The sequence below is a fragment of the Pseudonaja textilis genome, chromosome 2 (genome assembly GCF_049901715.1).
Source record: "Pseudonaja textilis isolate UNSWEBS1 chromosome 2, rPseTex1.2, whole genome shotgun sequence".
Lineage (NCBI taxonomy): Eukaryota > Metazoa > Chordata > Lepidosauria > Squamata > Elapidae > Pseudonaja > Pseudonaja textilis.
In genome coordinates, this window is record NC_141991.1 from 31,960,326 (window position 1) to 31,975,699 (window position 15,374).

The 15,374-nt window shown below is 40.9% G+C and overlaps 1 protein-coding gene across 3 annotated transcripts in view; it reads right to left on the bottom strand.

Annotated features, from left to right (window-relative positions):
* Nucleotides 1-265: 265 nt before the first annotated feature.
* FRMD4B (FERM domain containing 4B) overlaps nt 266-15,374 on the bottom strand; it is a 236,349-nt gene continuing 221,240 nt past the window's right edge. For 2 of the 3 annotated variants that reach the window (XM_087923650.1, XM_026722192.2), the window contains exons 18-23: nt 13,912-13,968; nt 11,315-11,453; nt 10,301-10,420; nt 7,675-8,465; nt 4,704-4,836; nt 266-1,365 (exon numbers count right to left, since the gene is read on the bottom strand). In XM_087923650.1, coding sequence (XP_087779776.1) covers nt 1,245-1,365; nt 4,704-4,836; nt 7,675-8,465; nt 10,301-10,420; nt 11,315-11,453; nt 13,912-13,968 — 1,361 coding nt within the window. In that variant the 3' untranslated portion in view covers nt 266-1,244. Of the gene's footprint in view, nt 1,366-3,298; nt 3,426-4,703; nt 4,837-7,674; nt 8,466-10,300; nt 10,421-11,314; nt 11,454-13,911; nt 13,969-15,374 lie in introns of those variants that run through there. The other variant, XM_087923649.1, reaches the window with a different exon arrangement.

Sequence of the window (15,374 nt, forward strand, 5' to 3'; positions counted from 1 at the left end):
TTTAATGCCTATCGATTTCAAGGCACCTACACGGTGTAATTAATATATTTGCATTCACTATTAAACAAAAGAGTAATACTGGCCCAGATAGCCCTAACTGGTCAACTACAAAGTTTCTGTTTCCAAAGTCATTGAGTATTACGAGACTTCTGGACAGAGGAGCCCTTGATGCTTGTATTCAACGGTTATTGTGCTGCTCTTCTGCCTTTTTTTTTTTAATATAAGGATTTTGTTTTGTTTTTTTCTGGAAAAAATAAACACAGAAGGGGGTGGGGGTGGGAAATCTGGGAGTGTTGCAAATGGAAGACAGTGTTAGCTCTAGTAAACAATTCTGTGAAAGCACCTCAAACGTGTCCCGTATTGAACCTTGACAATTACAAGGCAACATGGGAAAGGATAAGAAGAGAACATGCAAAATTGCATTAACAAAAAGTCAGGAGAACCATTATGCTTTCTTACCTTTATGTGCAACTGCTTCTCGCTCCCACCCCGACCCCATGTTTAAACTTATGGAAATATATCCAAGATGGCATATCTTTAAAAGACCTTTTAACCTTATTCGGAATACTGTTATTTAAAACAAAACACACACACACACACAACCAAGCATCCTTCAAGTAGCATTGCAATTACAAAGCCAGTCCTCCACACGGTTCATTATGCTTGTGGCATCCTTCAACAGAACCTTCTTGATAGGCAGATGTGACTCTCTCGCGTTGCCTGCTTCTCTCTCTCTCTCTCTCCAAAAATTGTGCTGCTAAAAAATAACATTATCCCAACAAAGAATCTTCTTTTCACATTTTGGGATGTTTTGCAACGTCCACCACAACTCCCCATTTTCAAGGAAGGAAGGGAGGAAGGAAGGGAGGGAGGGAGGGAGGGAGGAAGGAAGGAAGGAAAGAAGGAAGGAAGGAAGGAAGGAAGGAAGGAAGGAAGGAAGGAAGGAAGGAAGGAAGGAAGGAAGGAAAAAGTGCTTTCAAAAATACTTTAACCCAAAGTAGCCTCTGAAGGTTAGGAGCTTTAAAAGCAGACAACTGGAGTCCTCTTCCTTTTTTCGCTGAGGGTATTTGGAGTCATACTGTTGTGCTAGCGTGGGTGAGATTCTTCCGGTTTCTCTCGCCAAATGCTTCTTGTCCTCCCAGCACAAATCTCCCTTATGGAGCTGCTGCACCAGGAACCTTGTTTTCGTAGGGAAAACCATGTAAGGTGCAAGGCACGTGGGGCATTTGAAGGAGAGGGCAGGTTCATACTAAGGTCCCAGGTTTTGAATCCTCATGCCAGAAGAGTCTCTGCTCGTTTTCTTGCATACCATCTTGCAAAGGGTTCCTATTGCTGTTGCCCAACTGGTTAGTTTCAGGATATACCCTGGAAAAAAAGCACAACCATCAGTGGGTGGTTAGCCAGGTGGTCCTCTAGAGTTCATCCAGGCGGCCTTCTTTCTAAGCAGAACTCCCAATCCTTTGAAGGGATGTCCTGAAGCCACTTTTAAGAGAAGGCAGCTTGCATTATGCCATTTCCTGACATAAATGAGTGGAGGTCCAAAAACCCCAGGAAGTTAAAGTGTGCATGGAAATTCTCAATCATCCAGGTCATGGTTGTCCCAAAAGTGCTTTTCCAAAAGGCAATTGACTTCCTTGGGTTTTGTTTTTTGTTTGAAAGCGTTTTGCTTCTCATCCAAGAAGCTTCTTCACTTCTGGAAATGAAGAAACTTCTTGGATGAGAAGCGAAATGTTTTCAAAGGAAAAAAAAATAGGAAAGTCCAGTTAACTTTTGGAAAAGCACCTTTGGGCCAGGAAGTTAAGTTCATTCCAGCTTTATGAAGGCAGGGTGTTCAAAAAATACAGATGGATACAGTCCAACAGGCACACAGCCAACAGCAGTTTAGATAACAATCGATCTGTTATACAGGCAGACCTCGAGTTGGTGACCATTTGAAGTTACAATGAAAAAAAAAGTACTTATAACCGATCCTCACCCTTACGACAATTGCAGCTTCCCCACAGTCACAAGTTTGTGATCCAGGCATTTGGAAACTGGCTCACACTTACGGCTGCTGCAACCTCCCACGGTCAAATGTTTGTGAATTGTGAATTTGCTAGCTGGTTTCTGACAAAATGAAGTCAGTGGGGGAAGCTGGCAGGAAAAGTCCCAAACTGCAACCACGTGATGACAACCGCAGCAAAAAAAAGATAATAAAATTGGATGCCTCCCTTAACAACCGCACTCCTTAACAATGAATGATCTAGTCCCAATTGTGGTCATAAGTTGAGGACTGATGTATTTGTTTTAAGTCATCACCACTGAACGTGTAGCAATTGTAAATGATATCCTTATAACTAAATACCCATTAAAAAAATACACAGAAATGTATTTCTATCTCATCCCACCCTGAACATTTAGGATTGGTTTATACACAGAATATGTGTATCTATACCTTCTGACGGGAGTGGAGAAGCATTTGTTATGAAGCAAGCCTCAGTTTACAAAATGGCCTTGTTGCAATAAAACAGGTAAGATTGTCCTCATTTAGCAACCATAACTGGGATTGTCAACTCAGTGAAGCAGCGAACTGTGTTTATGATCTTATTTCAGCTTTCCTTTGCTTTACAAACCTGTGAAGGTTGTAAATGCAGAGGGTTGGTTGCAAGGTACTTCTTTTATTACTATCACAACTGTTGAATGGTTGCTAGATGAGGCAGTTGCTAAACGAGGACCCCCCCTGTAATAATAGTTTATAGCAAGGATGGAGAAGAAGTACCTCTTGGCTATTTATAGGCACCCCAGTTCCTAATTTGCAGTGCACCCCAAGTATGATGTTGGAATTTGGTAGCAAAGCCACCTCTTGTTTTGTTTTTGTTCTGTGGCAAAAATGTGCTAAATAGGCCTTGGCAATTCTCCTAAAAGATGCCATTCATTAAATAATAAAAAGGAACTCACAATGTTTGTTTGGTGATATATAATTTTTCACCTTTACGGTTTTTTGTTTAAAAAAAAAAATCACCTGGAACAGGTCAGTTTTAAAAGCCTTTAAAAGCTTTAAAAGGAAGCAAATGTACAATATGCTTAATTAATTTTGCTTCATTTTAAAGCAAAAGCCCTATATCACAAGTTCGCTTCACCTTTGGAATCTGCTCAGCAATAAGCAAGTGTGTCATCAGCAATCCTCTAGTTCAACCCCCCCACCCACTGGTCAAAGTGCTTGGATCCTCTTACTTCAAGGTATTTTAACATCAAGTCATTCCTGCAGATGTTAAGACAGAGAAAGGCTTTGTTCTAAGGGAAAAAAGAATTTAAGACAACAGAAACAGAAAAGAGAAGAGAAGAGGAAGCAGGAACAGGCACAAAACAGGGATTAGGGATACAAACATTAGGGATTGGGGGCGGGGAGCAATTGGCAGCATTGGAGGGAAACTTTAAGCTACTTGCTGTTGGCAGACGTGCCATGAAAGCCAAGGAGAAAATACAAGAGGAAAAAACAGTAGTTAGAAACAAGGCATGAGGGTTATGGGTGGCTGAAAGTGGTGTCCTCGGAGAAGCCATCTGGATTCTGGAGGACACAAATGCCTTTTGTTTTAAATGCATAAAACCTGCATTTTGCAGCTTGGTATCCCCTTCAGCTATTAAGCCACAACTCTCATCCTCGCCAAACTCAAGTAAACAGGCTAAAGGTGGCTGCCCTACCTAGTCTTACGTGTATTTTCAGAAGCCTGATTGGAAAAGGAGACGAACAGAATACACAGGGGACGTCCGAATGACGGTACCTTTGTCTTTATTTATTCATCAAATTTGAATAGCTAGCTGCCCATCTCACAAAAAGCGGCTCTATGTACAACAATTAAATATTTTTATACTTTCCTTTATTTATTTGACAGGACTTAGAACTCTCCCCAATCCCCACAGGAATATGGCATGTAACACAGGATTATGGCATATAATATCAAACAAAAGGTAAACAAAAGAACATAGGATAAACAGTTAAATCCAGAGCGGTACAAAAAAAAATCCTGAGGAAAGATAAAACCTCAAGACAGCCATCTGGCACCAAAAGGGTGATGAAATAAAGCAGTTTTAATTTGTTTATGGAACAGCAGAAAGGTGTGGGCTGCACACATTTCTAGAAGGAAGTTACTCCATACTTTGGAAATCATGACAGGGAAAGTCCCGTTTTACCCATTTCTTGCAAATGTCAGGAAGAGAGAGAACTTTCAGCAGGTCCTCTCTTCATGACTGGACCGGATGGGCATATTTTGTTCTGACAAGAAGTTGTCAGATGCATCAAGTTAAGCTTTAACAGTAATTACCAGCTCTTTGAATTCGGCCCGGATTGTACTACCTTTGTGCATATACATGGTACATATTAAACTGGTCTAATGTAAAGTAAAGGGCAGACTTCAGGAAATCAGGTGCTGGAATGGGACAATTTACATTATATATAGCCTTATATTTGTGCTACTTTGTCTCCCTGCTGGCTCATTGTTGGCTTCATCTGGTGTGAGATGCAGCACCTGATCAGTCCTATACAGATGCAGTCTTTGACTCTCTCCCAGCCCACGTTTCCCATTCCAGTTTATGGTTTTTGCAACAGTGTGCTACAATTTATCAAGCAAAATTTTCAGCAACACAAAGCGTACTGTAGGGGTCGCTGTCCAACAGGTAGGTCTTTCTATGTTCGCGAAAGCTGCAGAGATAAATCCACGGCTCACCTGCTCTGCAGTGGGTGGTTCCCATACACATTCCCGTAACAGCTGGCAAAAGAGGACTGAGATAGCGTATCACAATCAGGAAGTCCTAACAAAAACTGATTCCGCCAGTTCACGGAGGAATTTGTTGAGGATGCTAAAATGGAGGAGATAAGAGATAAGGAGAAAAGAATGTCAGCAATGAATATTTTCTTGATTTGGATAACAACTGCTTAGATAAAAATTTGGCTAAGTTCAAAGCACTGTACAAAACATCCCAGATGAAAGGGCAATGCCCATCTGATTAGGAGAAGACTCCTTTTAATATAGCCCCCTCTCCCGCAAATCCAACACCTGGGACTTGGATACCAATACATTTACAGGAACATTGTGGGGAAAGCTTATCTTAAAAGTATTTATAATTTTTATTCCAGCTTTGCTGATATAAGGTGAACTTTAACAAATTAATGCTGAGCTCACTGGCTTTCAGCAAAAGAGATGAAAGATGAAATTAAACATGATCATCTCCCTGGTGATGTACTCATTAAGGTGTTGGATTTGGACTGAAAAAACGGCTTTAAATCTCCATTTAGCATGTGCTAAATGTGCTCCGGGGCCATCGCTCTTTCTCTAACATTTGGAACTGTATCTGCAACACCAGACACATTTGATAGACCTGCCTTCCCATAGGAGCTCATTATAGTCCCTTTCTCAAAGTTATCCTCTCCTACCATTTGGGTTGGTTTGGGAGAGAGACTGAATGTGAGTCTTTACCTGAGTTTTCTTAATTCTAACCCAACACCTTCTCTCCCATCTAGGCTTTGTCACATTTTAAGATTTTCTGAAGTTTGTGTACTATTATTATTATTATTATTATTATTATTATTAAAAAGTCTCCCCGATTTCCAGGATGGTATGATAAACACCTGTACAAAACCCATACATTTGGGATAACGTTTTAACAACAATGAGAGGCTGCAAATACTTTACCTCTTTTTCAATAACATTTAAAAAGTTACGGAAATAAGAAGCTGCAGAATAAATTCTACAACTATTGTAACTATCTTATGGACTTTTTCACAGCACAAACATTGGGTGCCTTTTAGAGGTATCTCCTGTGATTAAAACACTTGGTTCCTTCTGGGCCCTCATTGCTATGGGAGACAGGATGTGGGACTTGATGAGCCATTTGTATGAACCAGTAAGTCTTGTCTCAAATTTCTTAACCTCCTGCACATTCTGTTGACACCCGATCATATTATAAACCAGTATGACTATTCTTTTAAAACCAGTATAACAGGACTCTGATCAATACTTGGCTAAAATCCACAACACTTGGTTTAGAGTTTTTCTTATTCCTTTTGTAAATGATACAGTGCCATGACTAAACTAACCTAATGAAGTGGTACACTTAAATAGTAAGTTGTACATTAAAAGTTGCGTGTAAATAATGAATAAAATAGTGAGTAAGTGCTGACATCTAAATTTACACATGAGTAATTCTCTCACTCAAGCTATAATCTATAACAGGTACAGCCAAGATCTACATTATCTGACATTTTGAACTATTGCTATGAGCACCGATCATGCAATGGTAGGTGTTTCTAGAAATCGCAGTCTAAGACATCAAAAGGATAGTAGATTGCCTGTCCCGGATAGACATTTACTATTTAATACTATTTAGTGCATCTAACTAGATGTTTTGGGGATATTTAAGGACTACAGTCCCAAAATTATCAGCCGGATGATGGCTATCATTGCTGGGAATCCAAAGTGTTCCATTCCCAATGCAGTAGGAGAAGACTAGGGTGGTAAAACTGGCTTTTCTTTTTTATTCTATTTACTATTTATTTTAAAATACGATCCCTTTTTAAAACACTAGTAAAATAAATGACAACATAAAAATCAGTTGAAAACTCTTTCGGCTTCCAGGCAAACTGTACAACCCTGGACTCCCTTGTACAAATTCAGCTGTGACACTGAATGCAGTATGCAGTGAATACACTATTTTATGACACTGGGTAAAATAACTTTTTAAATAGTGGACCACTATTCTGTTAATAATAGTGAAGGATTTTGTATGCTCATATTCCAGATTCCCAAATCGCTCACATTTTTAACCTCCCAACAATTGGAGAATTCTCTTTTCTATACTTTACCTTGCCCTTTGTGATGAGTAATCAGATAAGAGAACTAGCACCCCCCTCCAGTGATAGTCAGAGACACTTGCAATCTAATTAAAACATTTCCCTCTATCCACTGGGAGGAGGATTTTCCACTTATGAAAAGAAGAGCTTTGTTCATGCAAATAAATGGATGACATTTCATACTGAGTAGAAAAACCTTCTGCCGGCGGAGTGTTGTGGCCTATTGGCCGCCGGCTCCTCCGGCAGCCGAATCAGAAGAGGAGAAGGCGTGGGAGTCAGGGTCAGCATCAAGGCAACCTGAGAGCTCCGAGGGGGAAGAGGGAATGGAGCTGTAAGAGAGAGAGACAGAGATGGTGCCTCGGCTGTCCGTCAGCCCTCAGATGGAGAGTCAACAGTCCCCAGGTCTGGAGGTGGCTGATGCGGAAGGGGAGGAACAGCTGGGTCCAGTGCCTGACGTGCAGATGCGCAGAAGGCAGAGGAGAGGAGAGCAGTGGAAATCCATGGGCCGATCCTTGGGAAGGAGGAGCCACTGCTGTTAGCGAAGCCCCCACCCTAAGCTCTGGGGATAAAAGGCAGGGGGTGGAGTTGAATAGAGGTGGCAGGCAACTATTCATCTCCCTCACAGACAGACTTGTTAGCCTGCGAGAGAAACTTTTTGCCGGGGCTGCTAGTGCTCCTAATAAATTAACTTCAGAGGGTTTGTCGTGTTTGGGGAGCAGGATCAGAACACAGAGGCCAATATTCATGCATTGGACTGAAGCATGCAAGATCTCTGAGGAACACTGACACAGAACAGAGCAGTTACAAAAAAAAAAAAAAAAACAAACCCTAACAAGCAGTACAGTTACCTAAAGAGAAAGAAGATGAATGACTGCTTTGACAACTTAGCATCTGTAGTCCAGCATAGCCTAGGCCTCTCTGGGACTCTCGATCAGCATCAAGGCCCGCCTGCAAGCCAAGAACCTGCTCTTTTTGTCCAGAGGCACGCTGGTACCAACCACGGAGATGCTCCGCAACTAAGGCCTTGTGGATGTTTTTAGTGATGTGCTCTGTTTTCATGGACGGCTTCCGTGGCAAGCGCAGCGTGGCGTACGGATTGTGGGGCACTCTCTCCATTTCGTCTTCGTGGAAAGATCTGAATTCCCGATATCGGCGTTCGTACCCATAGGGTGCTGAGGAACGATAGGAAGGGTTGACCGTGTATTGGCCCTCTGTGCCGTTCTCATAGACGTAGCCACTGTTGTAATATATGTCGCCCTCTTTAGAAGGGGTATAGCCAGAAATGTAGCAACTGGTTGGCATCTGTCCTTCCTTTTTTACGTAGACTCCATTGCAGTTGTCCTTCTGGGCTAGGTTAGGCATACTTCCTGAGCTGGAAGCAGAAATGTTCTGTTTCTTGGACCGCCTCCTGTTTCTAGTGCGGTTGTCAAGGGTTTGGGTGCTGTAACAGGGCTTTGAATTTGGGGTCATGCAGTAATACTCTGCACTGGATTGGCTGGTGTAGGAGGATCCGTCATCTAGGATTTCTGTGCTGCTACTTCTTTGGGATTTTGAAAAGGCGAACATTGGCTTTTCACTGGGGGTTTCTGATAAGAAGGTAGTTTGGGTCTCCAAACAGCGCTGAGGGGATGTATCCGGTCTGAAAAAAGAAGCAGGTTTTTTGTTACAAAGAAAGCAGACAGTCAGTTCCAATAACATCATAGAGCAGGGGTGTCAAACTCAAGGCCCGCAGGCCAGATCCAGCTTGCAGGGTGCTTAGATCTGGCCTGCGCGGGGCCACCCTGAAAACAGTGAGGGACTGGCATACAGTGCCTCTGCCAGTGAAACGGAGCTCAGGAGGGCCACGTGAGGCCCTCACGAGCTCCATTTTTGCTGGCAGAAGGTTGCAGGAGGCTGTCGCAGCCAGAAATGGAGCTCGAGAGCCTGTTTTTGCTGGCAGAATATGACATGATTGACGTCGAACTGCCGATGCCCACCCTGGCCATACCCACCCCAGCCCCCTGAGGTCAAACGCAACCCTGATGCGGCCCTCAATGAAATTGAGTTTGACACCCGTCATAGAGTAACAGATGCAAAGAAAGAATGGTACATTTCAAACAAAGCAGGCAAAGTAAAAGATAAGTAAATACATGATAGAATTCAACAACACAGCAAGATACCTACAGATAGTAGCATCACTTTTTTGAGATTTTTCTCAAGGAAAATCCTAACAGGTAGGATTTACATATGAAGTCGAAAAGGGCCACAAATTTATTTAGTGCTATATTATGCAGAAGAACTTTATTCTATAGTTCAATAAAATCCCTTTTTTTACAATCCTGTAATTCAGGGTAATGTCAGAACAACTGTATGGAGCTGAGCGTTTACTGGCCGCTGTCCTTTCTGACCCCAATGCAGAGTTCGCAGCAAATATTTTATATTTGTGCCCAGGAGAAAAACATCTGCTGCTACCTAGGATTAAACTCTCAACCTTCCAAGTGGGAGGTGAGTATCTCCACAACTAGGCCACTACGCCGTTCCTTAGTCTATACTTTAATAAAACTGTAGAATAACAAGCAGGTTGGTATTTCACTGCTAATGAATAAACCCTACATACCTTATCACAGAAATAATTTGTAAGTGAACAGTTAATTACCTTTATAATCAGCACAATAACATTCAACTAAACAGGTAAAATATTATCTTGTATGAAAATTAACAATGAATGCGTCTAAGGTGGCAATTCAGAGGTGGTATTCAGCAGGTTCTGACCAGGTCTGGAGAACTGGTAGTGGAAATTTTGACTGGTTTGGAGAACCGGCAAATACCACCTCTGACTGGAGATTTTATAGTATCCTTTCCCTGCTACGCCCACCAAGCCATGCCCACAGAACCAGTAGTAAAAAAATTTGAATCCCACCACTGTGGCAATTCACCTTCAAACTAACTTAGGTAATAATATGACACTATTACTTCTCCTAAAGCAACATAATTCAGAAGTGGGCACTTTCTGTTAAATCCCAAATGCCCATTCTTTGGTCCTCAAAACTTCTAGAGACAAACCTATATGTGCGATTTCCAAAGGAAAACAACATTACTCAGAGTAAAAAAAATTTACTCTGAAGTTCATATATAAAATATTAAATCCCTCAATTCATTAAAATCCTTCCTCCCAAACTTGCCACATCCATTTGTGTAAAACCATAAATGTCTTGTCCTTTGTACTTCCTGGCTAACCCTTATTTTGGCTGACTCAATTTCTAGCTTTGAAGACTATAAGCCCGTTTAGTTCTACTGTACCTAAAAATAATTAGAAATAAACTTCCTGTTCAAGAATTCTGATTCAAAGATGTTTATGCATCAAATTCACCTCAACTGCAGCAACTCAATTGAGAACTATAGTGGACACACTTAGAAGTTTTGGCCGTGATATGCCTTTTGTACACGAATGGGTACTCAAGTGAGGAGAATAAAAATAGCATGGGAATGACTTACTGCAAGTGACTGCTACTGTAGGCATTGCGTGTGAGGACTGGTGTTGTGGGCATACTTCTTCCTCCATGGTGTTGCTTCTCGGCTGTCCGATATGGACTGCTGTGAGTTGACAGAGAATCTCTATGATTAGAAACAAAGGGATCTAGTGAACAGCATCATCCCAGTATATTCAAACCAATGCAAAGAGTATCAACATCAACAGCGCATAGAATAGCGAGTGCTAACAGATTGCCTGCAGAAGAGCATCATACTGCAAACTACTTTGCAAAACAGTTGTTACAGGGCAGAGGGAGAAATGATCAAAGTTAATGGCACACATTCATTATGAACTATTAATATATTATTCTTATATGTTATACCAAGGAAAAATAGAAAGTTTCACCTAATGAGACTTTTTAGCAGTGAGAGGGATGGCATATAAATGTAATAAATAAAAAAATATTAATGAAGATTCAGATAAGGCCCTGGCTCTATTCATATGGCATCATGCATGTATAAGGAGTTCCCAGTTTTCTGGTTCTGGCATTTTAGCAAGGAGCTGCTTAAAATGACTCCCTGATCAGAAGGAGTTGGAAAGGAAAATCTTTTGAACCTGAGTGGTTTGTTTAGTCCTGCCATTTTTTTTCTATAAAACTAGCTTCTGGTGCCAAGCAGTTGAGATGTTCAAGACCACTGCAAAATCTGATTAATTATGAGATATCGAATTACTGTTAATTCGGAGAAACTAAATAGCTAGATCTTCTCTGGGACAATCTGTTCCAGAAGTATCTATAAATTTACATTCACTTCGTAGGTGAAAGCTTAGACTAGAGAAATCACAATGAAAACAGAATGCAAGCTCTTTTGTTACAAGGCATTTCATGTGCATCTTTTAAGAGAAAAACAATCAATCATAGCAATAGTTTCAAAAAGAGCCCCTGTCACTTTAAAGTAACAGGCAATGCATGATTTTTTTTAAAAAAAGAGCAAAGCAATAAAGCTGTTGTAGCTTGAATATCATCAATGGTCCCATACCTGGAGTGTCTCTGTTCTAAGAGTTGTTCATTCATGGAAGACTTCCGGAGATGGATCTTCTCCACTCCAAGAGTTTTGGGTGGTGGAGAGGCTGGCAGAGAAATTATTCTTTGGACTGCCACAGTAAGGGAAATATTGCCTGTTTAAAAAGAATTGGAAGAAACCACATGATTTTGTGTTATCTAATCCTTACATAACTCTTTATATTTCTATTGAAAAAAATATTCAATTTCTTCCTTTATGAACCCGAGTTACTTTCACAAAACCACGGAATCTGAGATGAAGAAGCAAATTAAATTATTGAGTCCATAATGCTGTTCAATGATGATTCCAAATTTGACTATTTCACAAAGATGGCTGCACGCTGTCTGGATTAAATTCATCCAACCAAGGAAAGCCAACTAAACATTCAATCATCTTGTAATTAAACACTTTATTCCATGTACAAGACTGTAGGGTGACAACTGGTTTTGTCTAGTCCTAAAGAACTTTGAGGATGCATTATGCTAAGGCTGTGTTTTGATTGGACAATTTTTGAAAAGAATTTGATACAAATAAAACTGGAATGATTTTGACCTGAAAATTCTATCTTTAGTTCAGCTAGGACTTCAAAGAAGTCTAAATGGATAGATTCCATTCAAAAACTGGAGGAGGATTAAAGCTTTATGCCACAATGATGGGTTTTTTATTAGCAGTTTCTTACTTGGCTTACAGTTAACTATTGTTTGAAACTTTTAAATGATCACCATCAATCTTTTCTTTTTCTTTTCCCAGTTAGGCATCTCGGAATGTACTGTGTAAAGTGATAAGAACAGTAAAATATCTTTAAATGCTGCTGGCTAATAAACTGGTCAGTGGTTGACCACTTGTGGAAAACTCAGGCTATTTTGATCATTTCCAGAGTAAAAATTTAGAAATTGAGAATTTAAAATTTTTCTCCACTTCAGAACATGACCATATGATTCAATCCAATGCTGGTAGACTCACAGCTTGGTTCTTGAGACCAACCAACTGGAAAGCATTGCCTCATCAAAATGAAAGAATTTGGCATTTGTTGCACATTTTTTTATGTGATAATAAGTAGGAACAGTGGTTTTTTTTTAGGACTGATGACTAGGCAAGGGAGTGTAGCTAACCCAGCCCAGTATTAGCTGGCAGGAAGTAACAAACCCGGGCATCAGTGAAAGATTAAAAAGGATAACAATTGCTTGTTTATATGAGTTAAATGTTTGTGAAGATTAGGAGATTGTATCAGCATACCGTCTTTCTTCTTTCTGCTTTAACCCATTAGCACGTGAGTTTCTTTTTGTATATAAAAACCAATGGGTTGGAATTATAACCTTCTTTACTATCTGGGATCAGTTTGGCTGAGAATTCACTGGTTCACATCAAACTCATTGAAGGTGTTTGATGGACCAACAGCAGATCCCATCTCCTTGCTCCCCCTCACCTCCTGCTCCCTACCTCCCCCACATCTTTTAGTTATAACCTGTATTTTTGCAGTGTTTTCATTTTGTTTTTACACTGCATATATATTTTAATGTTGTAAACCGCCAAGTCTATGAGGTCAGTGATCAAAATCCTGGGCGATCGGTTCTTTTGGAGCCAGGGAAAATGAACATGCTGGTGAATAAAGAAAAATTTAGGCTTTATTGTTTAACTGTAGCAAACAGATTGAAAAGCAGTAAAGGAGAATATTTGTAGCTCAGGGTTGAAATGAGGAGTTCTTTGGTGCTCTCTGAGCTTGCTTGTTTTCTTGTAGATGTTTAATTACCCTAAACCAGGTAACATCATCAGGGCTAGTAAGGAGTGCTGTTTGCTGTCAGTTTATATTCTGATGTCTTGTCTGTCTGTGTGGGTGGGGGAAGTCTTAGGGATTCTCACTAAAAGAATCCCTAAGACCACCCTACACAGACAGGTAAGACACCAGAATATAAACTGACATCAAACATCACTCATTACTCTCCCACACTGTTGAAAATCTGCTTCTATGGGTTTGCTCTTACAAACACATGGACACAGATATGATTGTAGCAGTGGCGGGATTCAAAGTGTTTTATCACCGGTTTGGTGGGCACGGCTTGATGGGCATGCTTGGCACGCGTGCACAAACGCGTACTTTGCGCAGAGGCGTTCCAACTCACCTCCTGCAAGCCTGACCCTCCCGGTCGCTTCAGCAGCTGCCGTGCAGCACTCTGCTGTGCCACGCAAAGCAGCTGCGCTTCAAATGCAGAGGATAAAGCAGGGAGCCCAGGCGGGTGAGCCCAATAGCAGAGCAGCAGAGAGAACCGGCTTGGTCTCTGTGCTCATCGCTGCTACCGACTTGGCAGAACCAGTAGAATACCACCACTGGACTGCAGAACACCCAGACATGGAAAACATTTCTTCCGTGAACATCCTTAAAGCCCAACTGCTTGACAGGCTCATTTGCTGACAGGAATATGTATTCAGTAGCCTGGCCTTTTTAAAGATGCCAGCTGTTACAGAAACCACATTTCCTCTCTTTACCTCCACACTCAGAGAAGACAAGCAACGCAGAATATCACATTTCCCACATGAATTTTGTTTTTAAATGTTAAAAGTATGGGAATACACACCGTCTTCAAAAGATGTTGTGTCAGACAAAGAGCTGCTCTCAGATGGGATAATTTCATCTGTGGAGAAGCAAAAAGAAAAAAAAAGAATACTCATGAGCAACAAAGCTGCGGTTTGGAACTGTAGATACATTATACTTTAGAGCATACAATCATTAAGACTGCATGTAATCACTCAGGGATCACATACTTCCAGGATAGGTTGCTATGGAACGAGTAAAATGAATAATTAAGAACAATTATCAGTAAAGTGGAGTCTGCTTTTCCTTAGCTGGAATGTTAGCTCCAAGTAATCATCGCTAAGACGCTAACAGAACAGACTAAGTCACCGATATACTGAAACCAAACAAGTCAGCTGCTATTCATTTTTAAGATTCTTTTACATACTACAATAGTGGCTATTGAAGATAACAAGGGCTACATAGTCCCACAACATTTGCTGCACTTTGGACAAATGTTAAAACACTGCAGTGCGCTGGAATCTTAACATCATAAGCCCTTACTGAGGACAACTGACACTGACAAGAGTGTGCGATATATTTAATTTATTCCCAGAATATATTGAAATCAAACCTCTCTCTGCAATTGGGTCTTCAATGAAAATTGTGTTTTCAATAAAAAAAAAATCCTCATGACCAAAATTAGGGAAACATACTGGATCATTGGAGAGCATCTTGCTGCCTCTCCCTGATCTACAGGGTTGTTTTGTTGTTGTTCACTTACTTAAGCAGAGGTGGTATTCAGCAACTTCTGACCAGTTCTGGAGAACCAGTAGCGGAAATTTTGAGTAGTTCAGAGAACCGACAAATACCACCTCTGACTGGAGATTTTGCAGTATCCTTCCCCTGCCATGGCCACCAAGCCATGTCCACAGAACTGTAGTAAAAACATTTGAATCCCACAACTGCACTTAAGTCATGTCCAACTCTTTTCAACCCCATGGACCATAACACACCAAGCTCCCCTGTCCTCTCGTCTCCCAGAATTTGCTAAAATTCATGTTCATTCTCTCAATGACACTATTTAACCCTCTCATCCTCTGCTGTCCCCTTCTCCTTTTGCCTTCAACCGTTCCAAGCTAAGTGCTTAGAGTTTTGCTTTTATGATTCTCTTTGGCTGGAAAAAGGCCAGGAAAGATTATTTCCTCTTGTCCTTGATGTCAAAAAAGGGAAACACTAGAACTACTGAACGTAGTTAATCAAAGCATGACTTTTTTCTAAGGTCATAGTAAGGTGGTACCAACATTGCTCTAACCTGAAGCTCTTAATGGTAGAGCAAAGGGTGAGGTACAAACTGCAGTTTGAAAATCAAAGTAAATGCCAGGCTGTCATCAGAAATAATGCTGATGACAAGAGAACAAATGCACCAAGAGTTGTGCAGTTCCCAAGTTCACTTGCACATCAGTCGCTGAAATGTCCCGCAAGCTTTCTACCCAAGGAATTGACTCCTTGTAGAATATGCTTGTT